Raw genomic sequence first — 15,154 nt, forward strand, 5'->3', positions numbered from 1 at the left:
AGGTTGTGAGGATTACATGAGGACAGACATGGAAAGTATCCCCTGCCCGGCACAGAGTAAGTACCCAGTGTCAACTGTCGCTTTTGGTGCTCACAAACAGGGAAATGCACCTTTGGGTCCTTCTGCAGTATCATTAACTCCTTCTCGGTTCATGGGACCAAGGAGGAGTGGATCCAGGAGGAATGCCTCTGGTCCACCTACTCCAGGATATAACTAGCAGGACAGGGACAGCCCCCAAAGGAGAAATGATGACTCTTCCCCTTTGAATTTCTCAAGCCACAGTGTGGAATCACTACCACACTAAGGAAACCAGGAGAGAAGTACCCAGATCAAAATTTGGAGCTCCATTCCTGGTCACTTTAGTTTAAGGTCCCAACTCAGTACAGATTTCCAGAAATCGAATGGCTAGGTTCATACAATCACAGAAGCTTAAAACCGGACACAAGCTTATCTAATTTAATCCCATATTGTAAAAGAAACATTGAGGCCAGAGGGAAATAATGTCCTAAGTCACATAACTAAGGGAACCACGAATCAATTCTGAGAATGTTATTTCTATATCCAACCATTTTAGCAACAGTTCACATTTTGTAATTCACCCCAATCTGAAATCTACCCTGCCACTAAAAGAGCAGTGAGACTCATACGGTCTCCCCTCATGATCTATGCTAACGTTAGCCTTGCACAAAGATGGAATATAATTCTCCCTACTTGTCTGACTGCTGGGGCAGGAAGGTAGGAAATCCTGGACTCCACATTTACAGGACTTGATCAAAGCAATAAATTTTAAGTAGCAACCATGCATAGTGCAAACAAAGTAGAACTCACCTCTAAAAACTGTGATCTGTATCAAAATTTTCAAAGGACATCTATAGGGTAGTCAATTCTGCCCCCCATCCCTCCCGGCTGAAATCTACATTCTTTTAATGCCTATCACCTGTGGGGTGCCTGAGACAACAGTATTATATCGCCTTCCTGATGATCTCCAGGACTGAGGCATCACCAAATACCTGTGCATCCACATGTGCACAGAAGAAGTATATATCTCCTACAGCACAAAAGGAGATGAGCAAATGAACAAAAGCAGACCAGAGCTCTTGGAAAAGAAACCTACTTTTCATAATGCAAGCCCCTTAAATGGAATAAATTCATTTGGGACACTGGGGAAGAGTTTAAGATGGGTCTTCAGAATTTACATGTTAGGGAAGACGAGAAAGCAAAGGAATATTTCAACAGGAAACTAAGCTACGACAGACTAGTTTACACTTGTTCCTGTCTAACCATGACTTAGCAAATGGCCAGGAAAGCCTCTGATTCCCGTGGTATAGAAATGTACCGAGTTTAAGCACAACCGAGCACTTAGTTGTGACTTAAAACCCTACACTGTTGAAGAACAGGAATCTTATTTTGCTTTTCCACCAAAGTGTAAGTGCTGGGTGCACAACACTGCAAAAATCTGTTAGTATGAGATACAGCTATGGCTAAGCTGTACATTCATGTGAAGTTGTCTTAAAAGCTTGAAGGTGACAGGTGTTTCCAATTCCAATCTGTCAATTCAATGGTCACAGAAGTAAAGCAGCATATCTACATCAGTAATCAGTAGTTGCATTAACGTCCATCACTTCAGTCACAGTTACAGAACAGGGACCCTACTGGTCCCATAGGCCAAACCACAGAAGGGAGTTATGTATAAAGGCTGTGCCACTTCTCCAGCCCCCACTGCAGTCTAATGTGTGGAGTATAGTGGAGTGTAGCATTAACAAACTTCCAAGTGGGATCAAAGAAAAATCAAGGCAATCAGAGGCAGCAGCACTGGTACCAATTGGTGTGATTTAAAACCTTTTAAGAAACTGAGGCCAGGCACAGTGGCTCACACCTATAATCCCAGCACTTTAAGAGGCCAAGGCGGAAGCATCGCTTGAGCCCGGGAGCTCAAGACCGGCCTGAGCCACATAGTGAAACTACCCCTCCACTCCACCACCACCCCTCCCCCCGCATTTACTTGTCTCTACAAAAAAAAAAAAAAAAATTAGCTATTTAGGAGGCTGAAGCAGGATTGCTTGAAACCAGGAAGTCAAGGTTGCAGGGAGCTGATTGTACCACTGCACTCCAGCCTGGGCCGCAGAGCAAGACCATCTCAAAAAAAAAAAAAAAAAAAAAAAACCAACAACAAAAAGAAACTAAACTCCTTAAATCATTTCCACTGTGTGACTTGTGGTAGCACAATGTGGTTATCATTTGATATGAAGCACAAACTCTAAGTGACAAGGCTTTTTTTTTTTTTTGAGACAGGGTCTCGCTATGTTACTTGGGCTAGCCTCAATTCCTGGGCTCAAGCAATCCTCCCACCTCAGCCTCCCAAAGTGCTGGGATTACAGGTGTGACCCACCACGTCCAGCCTTACAAGTCTTATCCACTAATCAAAAGCTATGAGTGAACTATTCCCACCCATTAGGAGGCTGGGGCTACAGACAGCAGAGAAGGGGCTTCAGTCTAAGAGTTTTAAGTCCTGGTTACGAGCAGATTTACTATATAAGCAAGCAAAGGGAGGAAATGAACAGCAGCAGAGCGGAGGGAATGAACCATCAAGTAGCCCATTTGAATACAGTACAGCTCATTCCTAAAATGAGTTAAATTCACTCAACACCTTTGACTGTTCATACTGAATTATGTTCTCTTGCTGGTCATTGCTCCATAACCAAATAGTCATCTTCTCCTCCTATTATGAAATGGCAAATCATCAATTAAGAAAAATGACTTGAGACTAGTAGTTACTAAGGTCAAAATCCAGATGTCTGGAACAACTGGGGAGCCAATTCCAATGTTCAGCTGTGCCATTTACCACTTCTCTATGATATTTGCTGAGTCTCTATGCCCTAACTTTCAACATTTTCTTTTAATTAAAAAAAATACAGAGCGCTTCACAAATTGCGTGTCATCCCTGCGCAGAGGCCATGCTAATCTTCTGTTTCATTCCAGTTTTTAATATGTGCTGCTGAAGCAAGCACACCTTAAACATTTTCACTGGAAGGAGGTCCGTGGGGCTATTGACAGAATTCAAGGGATGTGGTTGACTTTTCCCAGCACTCTTTCCTGGCCCTAGACTTTTAGAGTGCTGCCCTTCTGTCCTTGGGTCTGAAATGTTTATGTCAGGTAGCTTTTTTCTCCTTCTGGACTCCAGTGATAGAGCAGTATGTAGAAGAGCATACCACCATGGTTGCTCACTGCTAGTTATGTCGATCCAGAAAAGGAGTCATACTCTAGGATGCTTTTGAGACTCTAACACAAAGCAGCCAAAGCAACAAGAATAAACTCAAGAACAGCATGGCAAGGAATTACCATTTACCAGCTGGGCACGGTGGCTCACACCTGTAATCCCAGCACTTTGTGAGGCCCAGGTGGGCAGATCACAAGATCAGATCCGGACCATCCTGGCCAACATGGTGAAACCCCATCTCTACTAGAAATACAGAAAAAAAAAATTAGCTGGGCGTGGTGGCATGCACCTGTAGTCTCAGCTACTGAGAGGCTGAGGCAGGAGAATCGCTTGAACCAGGGAGGTGGAGGTTGCAGTGAGCCGAGATCGCGCCACTGCACACCAGCCTGGGTGACAGATCGAGACTCCATCTTAAAAAAAATAAAATTTGAAAATTACCATTTACCTGAGCAGGAGATGAACTTGCTTATGTTGTTGAATAGAGACGGGTTTTCCCAGAAAAGTCACTATGACATCAGAGAATTGTGCTACTACCACTCTTCCCAGAACATTTTACAAGTCAAAATGACCAGATTTTGTACTAAAAAGATGAGACTGAAATAAAGCTATTTTTAATAAAAAAAAAAAAAAAAAAGGAAAGCCATTAAGTTTAGATTCTACCATATCCCATAGAAGCTCTACTTTTGGGAGATTAGTGATGATGCACATAATTGATGAACTATTTCTTGCTGTAAAACACTGGAAAGCAGGTAACAGTGAATTACATAACTATCTCTCCTGAACAAGAAAAGGAGACATATTATCACACAGTCCACCCCTTTCAGATGGTAAAAGCCATTCTGGATATCTGTAGGCAGCTGATTTCACTCAGAGATTTGTCCATTGCTTAGCCAAACCCTGATTATTTAATAATGGCTTGACTACTACCTGGAATTATGGATGTCTAGCCCCTTCTAAAACACGCTGGGTATCCAAATTCTAATACAAGCTAACCTCCTTCAGATAAAAAGTTTTCAACATTTTTTAAGAGCTTTGTTTGCCAACACATCACACACATAAAATTCTAAAAAGGTGGATACTATGGACTTGAACTAGAATCAAGTTTCCTCCCTGTCCTTCCAAGTATCCTCTTCTCTTGACACTTCAGCATTAGCAGGCAAGGATAAGCAACAATTTTTACCTCTCCAAGATTACCAAATCTACCTTTCCAAAAGCACAAAATATTTTCAGGTTTAAAAAAAAAAAAAAAAAAAAACCCTGACAAAATAATATTATAGCTCAGTACTTTTGTGCAGTTAAAGCATTAAAAGCATCAGCCTGTTTTATTTTTTGACAAGTTTATTGAACAGTATTCAAGACTTCATCTTTATAAACAAAAACCTCTGCTGAATGATGCCAAGGCAATACTTGCTGGCAATGTTGTGGCCATATTGGCAACAAGCCATTTTATTGTGTTTGGTTTCTAAAGTCTGGACTACTATAGAACTGCCAGTAAAACAATTTAAATGTGGCAATTTTGCAAGGATGGAAAATAATTTTTAAAGTGACCACTTCCAGAAATTCTTTCCAAGAGATTTGACTAGCAGCAATCTTACATTTTCTTTACTCATTTCCCGAGTGTTCTTAAAATTAATGAGATTTTATTTTTACACACTTGGCCCATACCTGTACACAACCACAGACTCCAGTAAAAGGGAGTTGGAGTTTAAGGCTTTCATGCATCCTTATTTTTATGCAAGGTTGACTATTTCCACCTAAAAATGTGTATGTTTGCTTACTTCCATACAGTCCTAGATTTTCATCCAGTGGGTTAAGACTGGCCTTAACTACATAGAATATTACTATCTGAAATTTTAAATAAAGTTTCCTAATCGAATTTTCATTGTTGATGCTGTGACAACTTGGAGTACAAAGCTAGGAACTACATTTCACTTAACACTGTTTCATTTTTTAAAAAGCCACTAATAATAATTGTACATCCAAACTACAGTGTAAACACAAAACACACCTCCAAATTATGCTTGTAAACTAAATGTTTCACTAAAGTTCAGAAAAGTTTACAAATTTGCTTATTTATGACATACATTTGTAGATTTCTCTAATCCTTTAAATCAAAAGAAAAATGAACACCAATAAAAAAAAAATCAGCAGAAGGGAGAGGAAAAAAAATTAAATCTAATGGAAAATATTCTCTTCCATTAATGTCAGAATCACCAAAAGCAGACAATAAAATTTACACATAAAATTGAAAGTATCAAGATAGTGTTTACAAATGCACACAACTTTGAGCAAAGCTTTACAAATCCTTCATACCATACAAAGCAAATGAGAAAATAATGTCAATTCATTTCTACCCCAACCCTAGTTCTTAGGAGAAAATTCGCAGGAAGAGAGGTATGAGTAGTTTCACAGAATACATTTTCAAGAATTTTTTAAAAACTGAAACTCCAATGCCCAGAACAAGATAAACAGTATCCTTAGCAGTTAGCACTGTTAATAAGTCTCAGATACACAAAAATCAAGTTCCAGAGGGCAAAGCATTTAATTACATTCCACAACGAGCACTGTTGTGATTCATATAAAACACAGTTCTCTCCAATTTCTACACAAACCGCTCTTTTCTTAATTTATTTAATTAGATGAACAATGGAATCAAGTTTTCCTTTTCAGCATTTATCTAAGATGTAGAAATAACAAAGTAGTTGCAATAAAGTGTATGAAATATTTAATAAGAATGTACGAACATATAACCAAAATAAACTGTGAAATAAGATAAAAGACTTTCATCTTCAAACAACCCATTTTTCTAAAATGAAAATAGTTTTCCAATGGGGAAAATATCTCTGGTTGAAATACAACTCTCAAGCAGTGCTGAAGTTTTCTGCATTGTCTTTGGAATGAGAAATGATTACTTAACATTAACTTAAACAGCATATACAAACGTTATATTGCTTTTTAAATTGAGGAGGCAGTATCTAGTGATCTGTCAAAGCAAATTTGTATTCATGAATTGTCAAAAGACCCACAACACAGTCACCTCTTCTTTGAGTCTAAACAATCATTCCCTTAAACAAAAATCCTGTACTGTCAATCCTCTAAGATTGTAGTGATAAAAAGCCTTTTCAAATCTTATCAAATGAAACTGTTGCCACTCTTAAATCTAAATTACACAACCACTATATTTCAGTGTTCCACTGACTCACAACACCAAAAAGGCACTGTATATATTTTAATAGGAAATACTTACTTTAAAAGACTGACCCCTTTTTAAGTACACTGATTTGTAGGAAATGTTGGGGATGTTTCAACCGAAGACAAAGGGGCCATGTAAAAGATAAAATTTGTTTTTCATGATCTCTCATCTACCTCCCCTTCTGTATTGTTTATAATATAATGTGATACATTTTCAGAGCACTGACTAGGGAAAGTAACCATAATTAGAGCCTTGTAAGGCAAGTGTTCTCATGACAAGTAACCATAATTAGAGCCTTTTATGACAGTGAGAAAATTTGTTTTTCTTATCATCTCACCTATCTCCCCTTCCATATTGTTTATAATGTAATGTGACACATCTTCAGAGCATTGACTAGGGAAAGTAATCATAATTAGAGCCTTGTAAGGCAAGTGTTTTCATGACAAGGACACTTACCAACCAGAACTCATGTGGTCCTCCTGCCTTAGTGTCCTGAATACCAAAGAAAAGATTATGAAAGGGTCAAGAATCTCAATTTTCTCCCCTCTGGCGGCTGCACTTGTACTCTGTATGAAGACTTTTAGTAAACAGGCTCCTGATCGAACAACTATGCCAAAAAGCCTCCAAATAACAGGACTAACACATATCAATCTATGAACCAGCATATGGATCTTTTATTCTATACTACTACTGCTATCAAAGATAATTTCAACTTCAGTTTTAGAAACCTAGATATAACACTTTCTTATGAATGGGCCCCTCTTTGTTTAAAGGCCAAAATTTCACATAAATTGGGACAGGAGGAAACTGATACTACAATTAGTCCATCATAAACAGGACTTCAAATCAAGTATCTTAAACACATTATTAAAAGTGGTTTCTGGTTTTTGATACCATCCAAACAACATGAACAATTTTTAAACTGACTAACCTAAATCGTGGCGGTCAAACCAAAAAGGCTCTGGTAGGTAAAGGACTCCATAGTTTATTTTTGTGGCAAGTCTTATTCCACACAGTTTTAAATGTGACATTAGAAATCAAAGTTCGAGGTTATAGCACAAACCAAGTGTGGACTTTTATATTTAGGGAAAAAACCAACAAAACAGTTCTGCTCATTTACAAATGAGTCAATTAGACAAACAAAGCAGCAACTTCTGAAGCAGGACTGTCTATACAGCAAGGACCCTTAAGAAGCAATAAAGGTACATACAATGAATCTGTATACAGAAATTTTATTCAATTTTAAAAGAAAATGAGGACTTTAGACAAAGCTTTACCCTATAACAAAGCAAATCTGTCCAGCTTTAAACCAAATTCTGAGAGTAGCCAACTCCTATTTTCAGCAGCTGGCAAAAGCACCCTCAATGAGTTTTACTGACATTTCTATTTTCTTCATCCCATATGGTATAAAACAAAACCAATCTAGACTCCTTGATAAGCTTTATGTGGTCATTTGAGTTTTACAAATGGTTTCTCTAATGGTATGCCAAAATCATTTATGTGTTCTCTCCAGATAGCTTTACTGTAACATACAGCAATGTTTATCCTGGTGAGTCTTCTGTAAACAGTCAACCAATGCTCTATGTTATGGAAACCAAGCTATATGCAATTGAAACAATCCACAGGTTCTAACCTGGAAATACTAGGAAAACAATCTGGATGCATTAATCACAGCAATATGAAGATCTACCCTATAAAGAATGATGTGAATGGCTACCCTAATACAAGTTTTACTTTTCTTGAACCTATAGGCCTGTCATTTAAGTCAATGACAGCAGCTGTGGCTTCATCCCGAGACTCAAAGGCCACCATGGCTTCACCTGTGGGCATACCTTTTTCATTGTATTTTAAACACACTGAGCCTGGGATTACTTGATAGCCATAAAAGAAATCTAAAATCTCATCAATAGACACAGTAAAGGGCATGTTCTGCACTTTAATTACTGTTGGTCCTGGTTTTCCAGAACTAGATGCAAAGCCAGGGGGACCACCAATATGGATTGGGCCAGGGCCAGGGCCAGGGCCAGGGCCAGGGCCAGGCCCAAAAGCTGGTGGCCCACCCAAATGCCCAGGGGCACTTCCAAGACCAGGAGGGCCACTTCCAAAACCAGGAGGACCGCCTAAGCTACCAGGGCCATTTCCAAAATTCTGAGGGCCCCCTCCAAACCCCGATGGCCCACTTAAATTGTTTGGTCCACCTCCAAAACCCGGAACATCCAGTCCTAGACCAGGCAAACCACTGTTTCCAACTGAAGGCATACCAGGCCTAGCATCACCAAAGGCCCCTCCTCCTAATCCTGGAGGAGGGATTGGTGGCCCAAAGGCATTTGATCCACCAAAATTACCAGGAAAGTTAAATGGAGGCCCATTGTTGGCTTCCTTTGATCCTACGGTCAGGAAGGCATGCTCTTCACTTCCTGCACTAGGTATTCCTGCACCAGGCATTCCCGCACCAGGCAGTCCTGCACTGGTTATTGCTGAACCAGGCAGTCCTGTGCTGGGCAGGCCCGCACTGGGAAGTCCTGCACTGGGCAGTCCCACACCTGGCAGTCCCGCATTGGGCATTCCTGGAACTGCAGGATTACCTGGCACAGGCATCTTTAATCCTTTTTTTCCTTGGGCAGGGGGATTTTTCTCAATCTCTCTCATATCTTCTAGGGTAACTACATGAACAAAAGCTTCTCTCCCATTAAGTTTTTTACGGTGTAAGCGTTCAGACTTACGTGCATCATCTTCATTTTTAAACTGAACCAATGCCTGTCCTAGACCTTGCCCATTGTTATCAACAAGAACATGTACAGCATTTTCATCCACTGGGATTCCTTCTAGGAACTGAAGAACATCCATCTTCGTAATGCTGAATGGAATATTTGTTATGTGGGCACAGACTTTGGCAGAATTGACATCCCCCTCTGGATTTAGTATCATTTCCCTCTGGTCATAGCTGAAGTTCTGCAGTCTTTTTCGAATCATATCTATCTTTTCTAGCATACCTTTCTTAGTAATTGGATGAACTTGAATAAAGCGATTGCCCATGTACTGTTTATGACGACACAGAGCAGCCTTATAGTCGGCCTCATTTCTGAACTCTACAAAGCCTTCACCAGTTGCTTTCCCATTGGGTCCATAAGCTATATAAATACTATCTTCCACAATATCCAGCTTTTTAAAAAAATCAATGACATGTTTGTTTTCTGCTTCAAATGGTAGCCCTTTCAAGTAAACACAAAAACCAGCCTCATGTGGTGATCTTGACCTTGATCTTTTCTGCCCACTGGGCGATTTTGACCTGGGAAGTGTCTGCGGAGGGGGATGACTTTGTCCAGAAGGTCCCATATTTTGCTTAAAAGTGATATGGCCTCCAGCAGCTACCCATTGTCTTTCTGTGGCAGGGCTAACTTCCACATAGCGTTGAATCATCAGCATTCTGTTTCGTTTCAAAGCTTCAAACGTATCTTGAGGGGAGAGAAACTTAACCAATCCATTCCCATTATTTCGACCTACATGATCTTTCAACAAATGTACTGCATCAACACGGAGCCCATGGAAAAAATCTCTGACATCATTTTCCATTGCAGAAAAGGGCATTCCATGCACACTGACATATAGATCATCAGGGTTGATGGGGAGTGGCTTCACACTGCTCTGAGAGTTCATCTGGATAGGGTTAACAGGATTCAATGGACCAAGAAACATAGGATTCAGGTTATTGTTCAAATTCATAGGTGCTCCAGAGCCATTCATTCCAGCAGGTAGAGGTGCCACAGGTGGCGGATTCAAGGGCGGCATGCCCGACATTGGTGGCAGTGGGGTCATGGGTGGCACAGAAGGAACTGGGGGAATCGGGGGCACAGGAGGCACAGGAGGCAATGTAGGTACTGGAGGAGGAACTGGAATTGGGGGAATGGATGGCATTGGTGGCAGAGATGGCATCGCTGGAATTGGAGGAATTGGTGGCGGCGGGACTGTGTTCATTGGAGAGGCTGTGCTTGGAACGGTTGAGCTAAACGTTGGGCTCCCAAAGGAAGCCCCCATATTTGGAGGAGCTGTTCCTATGCTGGCTGTGGAAAATGTCTGTATGTTTTTGTTGCTTTCATGAACAGAAGTGGTGGCAGTAACTACACTGGGTGAAGGATTATTAAAGTTGGATACTGTTGTGGGCAAGTTTACCCTGCCACTCATTCCTGAGCTAGGTGGTGGTCCTGATCTACTGGCATTTGCTGGTGGTATATCTAAGTTGGCAGTTTCAAAACGCCTACGACTCAGTTCAATCATATTCTGCATTTCCGTTTTACTACTCAACAATAGTGTTACTTTTGACCCTTTAATTGTACCACCTGTGCGCATCATACCAAGCCTTGCATCTTCATCAGTGGCAAAAACGATGAAAGCCTCACCCAGTTCACCCCCTACAATATGCACGCCCCCATCAGGAATGGTCAATCCAGAGAAGAAGTGGCGAATGTCCATGGTCCCCGCCACAATTGGGAGACCTTGCAAACGGATGACCACAGCCATGCTGCGCTGAAACCACACACACCTGCAGATGAGAAAAGGCAACGGCCAGGTCAGACTCCTGTTTATCACACCAAGTTTTTAGCTACAAGAATGACCAGCTACCATATTAGGCCCTCAAATATTCCCTCAAGCTATCACAGGCAATGTCTTTAATTTAGATATTCTAAAAACTGAATATTTCGTGCCATTTACAATGTAAAACGTAGACAATTTCAACTTCCAGAAGGCATTAATTTTGGAAAGAGTTCAGTCCCAAGACTCAATAAGTTCAAGAAAAAAACAACTGTAGGACAATAAAATACATATAACATCATTCAGACCACTAATCATTCAGTAAGATTTAAAAGAAATGTGTAAGTCAAATCAGGAAACAAAGTTTAACAATCTATAGGGAAAAAGCATGCAAAGAATATATCAAAGTTAATATTAAAAACTGACTTTGCATCTTCCCTATATTCTTGACAATTTCATAGAATTATCAAGAGTGTGATTTTATAGAGCTCAGTCTCAAAATCCAACAGAAGCAAAAAACTAAAATACTAATGAATTGTAAATAATACTTAAAAGTAGATTCAAATGAAAACTGGTTCCATTATTTTATTCATCCTACAACTTTTCGATCTGCCTTACAGATTACAAAAAACTACATATGGAATTATTTATTATAAACAAGGTTAAGACATACCAAGAAGCCAAAAGAACTCCTGAATAGGATAGACAAAATCTGAGTTACCTTTATTCATTACCCCCAAAAGTAGAACCTGGTTATAGTCCCATTCACTGTGACTATTTTAATTAAAACTCAGGTCCAATGACTCATAACCAAATCCTCTATTTAATAAAATTTTTTAAAGTATTATTTTCCCCAGGAGAGGGCTGACAAAAAAAATATTTTTTGTTTTTGTTTTAGAACCAGAGTGTGAATTACTCAGTGGCTGTTACAGTCTTGGATTTACGCCACTCCTGTAGGATCTCTGTGATCTCCTTAGATCTTGTCTCTTCTCACATAATCAAAAAAGAAATGTTCCCCTCAAATTTCAGTTCTAAAGGCTTCTAAGAGCATATCCAAGGGCAGCCCTTTGGAAAGTGACACAAACCCAATTACTGGGACTGGGAAACATATTACTTTGAAATTAAGGTGGTCAATAACATCGGGTGTTTTCCAACCCATCTGAAAAGTCAACTTTTATTTATTCATTTATTTTGAGATGGAGTTTCGCTCTTATAGCCCAGGCTGGAGTGCAATGGCGCCATTTCGGCTCACGGCAACCTCCACCTCCCGGGTTCAAGTAATTCTCCTGCCTCAGCCTCCCTAGTAGCTGGGATTACAGGCATGCGCCACCACGCCTGGCTAATTGTATTTAGGAGAGATGGGGTTTCACCATGTCGGTCAGGCTGGTCTCGAACTACTGACCTCAGGTGATCCACCCTCCTCAGCCTCCCAAAGTGTGGGGATTACAGGCGTGAGCCATTGCATCCCTCCTGAAAAGTCAACTTTTAAATATAAGCCTATAAAATCAGCTCTATGACCCTCAGAAAGGTTATAAATTAATGAAGAGATACGGTTTTATTACTTCTCAAGAACATTAGAAGTGGCAAGATTTTCTGCTATAAGCTCTAAGAATTCTGTAACTTCAATGTCAAATATTATATAAATACTAATTCAATGCAACAAAATCTGTAATTATAACTCAGTATTACGATTGCCATATTCAAACAAGAAACAGACTGTTTGGTTTTGACAGTTTTCTCACAGACACAAAACACAAAAATAAAAGCCACCTTCAAATTTAATCCAGAAAAATGGACTGGCAAACAGAAAATGCTTTTTGTGAGGCCATGATAAAGCACCAGAAATTTGGGAAGGGTGGGAAAGCTTTTCATTTACAAACTTCAAGAGTCAACAAGAAAAATTAACGCTAAAAAACATCACACCAACAGTCTCTCTTCTCATTTACTATTTAGCAGCCTATAAGGAGGTTCATCAAGCAGTTTCCAAGTCATTAAATCAAATTCATATTCCTTGCTCAATCTAGAATTATGTGGCTATATGCAAAATGCAATAGTATTTACTGTTCAACTTCAAAAAACGCTTAATCACTTTGTATAGGGGAAACATCATGGGCAATCAAAGTACTCAAAACAACATGAGATAGACAGAGATATTAGTTTGCACTGGGACAATAAAACAGGAACTTGATATAGTCCCAAGAACACAAAAATTAAACACAGGGCTAAAGTGACAAACACAGTTAAGTCTTCAAGCCATTTTTTGTTAAGAGTAGGGATTTACTGAAACTTTGTACAAGGTACACAAGAATATGCTATTGAAAATCTGCCTCAGATTACCAGCTGGAAAGGGTGGAATATGAAACCAAAGTGGAATACAAGATTTATTCATAAAGTCATCTGATGAGGAAAATTGTTTCTAGCTTCCAAAAAATATGAAATAATATCTGCAGCCAGGTGTGGTAGCTCACGCCTGTAATCCCAGCACTTTGGGAGGCTGAGGTGGGTGGATCACCTGAGGTCAGGAGTTCAAGACCAGCCTGGCCAACATAGTGACACCCTGTCTCCACTAAAAATACAAGAAAATTAGCTGGGTATGGTGGCAGGTGCCTGTAATCCCAGCTACTAGGGAGGCTGAGGCAGGAGAATCAATTGAACCCAGGAGGCAGAGATCACACCATCGCACTCCAGCCTGGGCAACAAGAACGAAACTCTGCCTCAAAAAATAAAAGTAAAACAACAACAACAAAAAAAAAGTATCTGTTATTCTGTTACTAAGTAACTGTTTGACAGCTAAGTCATTTCAACCTACCTTGGGCCTATCTTAGTTACTTAAACAGGAGGGTTAGATTCCACTTCCTAAAGTTTCATTTAAAGTCTAAAATTTGTACTCTAAAACATGTGACCCAATATCTATACTTAAACTTTTAGGAAATATAAATAAACATACCAATAACAAGTATCTGTATTTGTAGTCTAAAATGCTACTAAGGAATAAAACAGCTACTTATTGCCTATCAGGAAAACAGTAAGAGAAAAACATCCATATAAATGAAATTGACCCCCAAAAGAACAACTGTTCGAAGCACCCATCTACCCCACCCCCATCCCTCAGATAAACTTGTAAAAAACCACACCGGCCGGGGCGGTGGCTCACGCCTGTAATCCCAAAACTCTGGGAGGCCGAGGCAGGTGGATCACAAGGTCAGGAGTTCAAAACCAGCCTGGCCAAGATGGTAAAACCCCATCTCTACTAAAAATACAAAAAAATTAGCTGGGCGTGGTGGCAGGCGCCTGTAATTCCAGCTATTTGGGAGACTGAGGCTGAGAAGTGCTTGAATCAAGGAGGTGGAGACTGCAGTGAGCCGAGATGGCACCACTGCACTCCAGCCTGGGCAACAGAGTCCAGCCTGGGCGACAGAGCAAGACTCTGTCTCAAAACAAAAAACAAGCAAACAAAAACACACACCCAATATAGTTGCTACACATATTTTCATATTTCTTAATAAGCTATCTCATTTTATTTTGTATAAAAATGAACTCTCTATTCAAAATCTCTTACCTGATAAAACAAGAGATGTATTTTCTTAACAAGAAGTAGAGGCCAAGTCAATCCTGTGGGCAACCAATTAAAACCAACTTTTAGACTGCAATAGAGAATAAACGGAGGCAAAAATCAATGCAGGAAACACAAAACAACACGCACAGGCCACACTGTACATTACGAAGGCGAGTCTGAAACCACCAGAGTACTTCATTAGAATGCATATCAAAAAAAAAAAAAAGGAAAGACACCATAACAAAATCCTGCACATGCTTTTTAGTTGGTATTGCTTTCAAATTTGAGTATCTCAAAATATTTATATATTTACATACATCAAGAGTGTCATAACTTAGCCCAATAACGAATCCATTGAAAATTAAAACAGTCATAGAGCTCAGCTTCACAGCTGCTAATTGCTTTGATCACTTTATAATTAAACCAATCCAGAAAACTCCGTACAAGTCTATTTCCCCAGGTTCTCACCAAATTTGTGATGAAAAGGCACAAGTTCGCACAGTAACAATTCTTGGACAACTTAAAATAGCAATTCAAGGGTACTCATGGAAACTACTGCAATTATTCTTTCAATATATTTTATTTTGCACAAAATAGCATCCAACATCACAAAACAAATGAAGTATGAGTTCTTGCTATAAAGGACTAATTCCACTGG

The 15,154-nt window shown here is 39.7% G+C and overlaps 1 protein-coding gene and 1 non-coding gene across 16 annotated transcripts in view; both read right to left on the reverse strand.

Moving 5' to 3' along the window:
* The window catches only part of LOC117068709 (RNA-binding protein 12), a 38,398-nt gene that overhangs the window by 17,574 nt on the left and 5,670 nt on the right, over positions 1-15,154 (reverse strand). For 2 of the 15 annotated variants that reach the window (XM_033186253.1, XM_033186248.1), the window contains exons 2-3: positions 14,500-14,584; positions 10,808-10,950 (exon numbers count right to left, since the gene is read on the reverse strand). The exons of 4 other annotated variants lie outside the window; for them this stretch is intronic. Coding sequence is in view for 5 of the 11 variants with exons in the window: in XM_033186244.1 (XP_033042135.1) it covers positions 8,124-10,928 (2,805 nt within the window). In the remaining 6 variants the exon portion in view is untranslated. Of the gene's footprint in view, positions 1-4,537; positions 10,951-14,499; positions 14,585-15,154 lie in introns of those variants that run through there. 9 more of the 15 variants (XM_033186244.1, XM_033186247.1, XM_033186245.1 and 6 more) reach the window with 6 other exon arrangements.
* On the reverse strand, positions 2,906-3,008 carry LOC117069206. Its single transcript, XR_004431448.1, has one exon. It is a non-coding gene; the product is annotated as a U6 spliceosomal RNA (small nuclear RNA).

This window comes from Trachypithecus francoisi, unplaced genomic scaffold (genome assembly GCF_009764315.1).
Source record: "Trachypithecus francoisi isolate TF-2019V2 unplaced genomic scaffold, Tfra_2.0 Lachesis_group21, whole genome shotgun sequence".
Taxonomy (NCBI): domain Eukaryota; kingdom Metazoa; phylum Chordata; class Mammalia; order Primates; family Cercopithecidae; genus Trachypithecus; species Trachypithecus francoisi.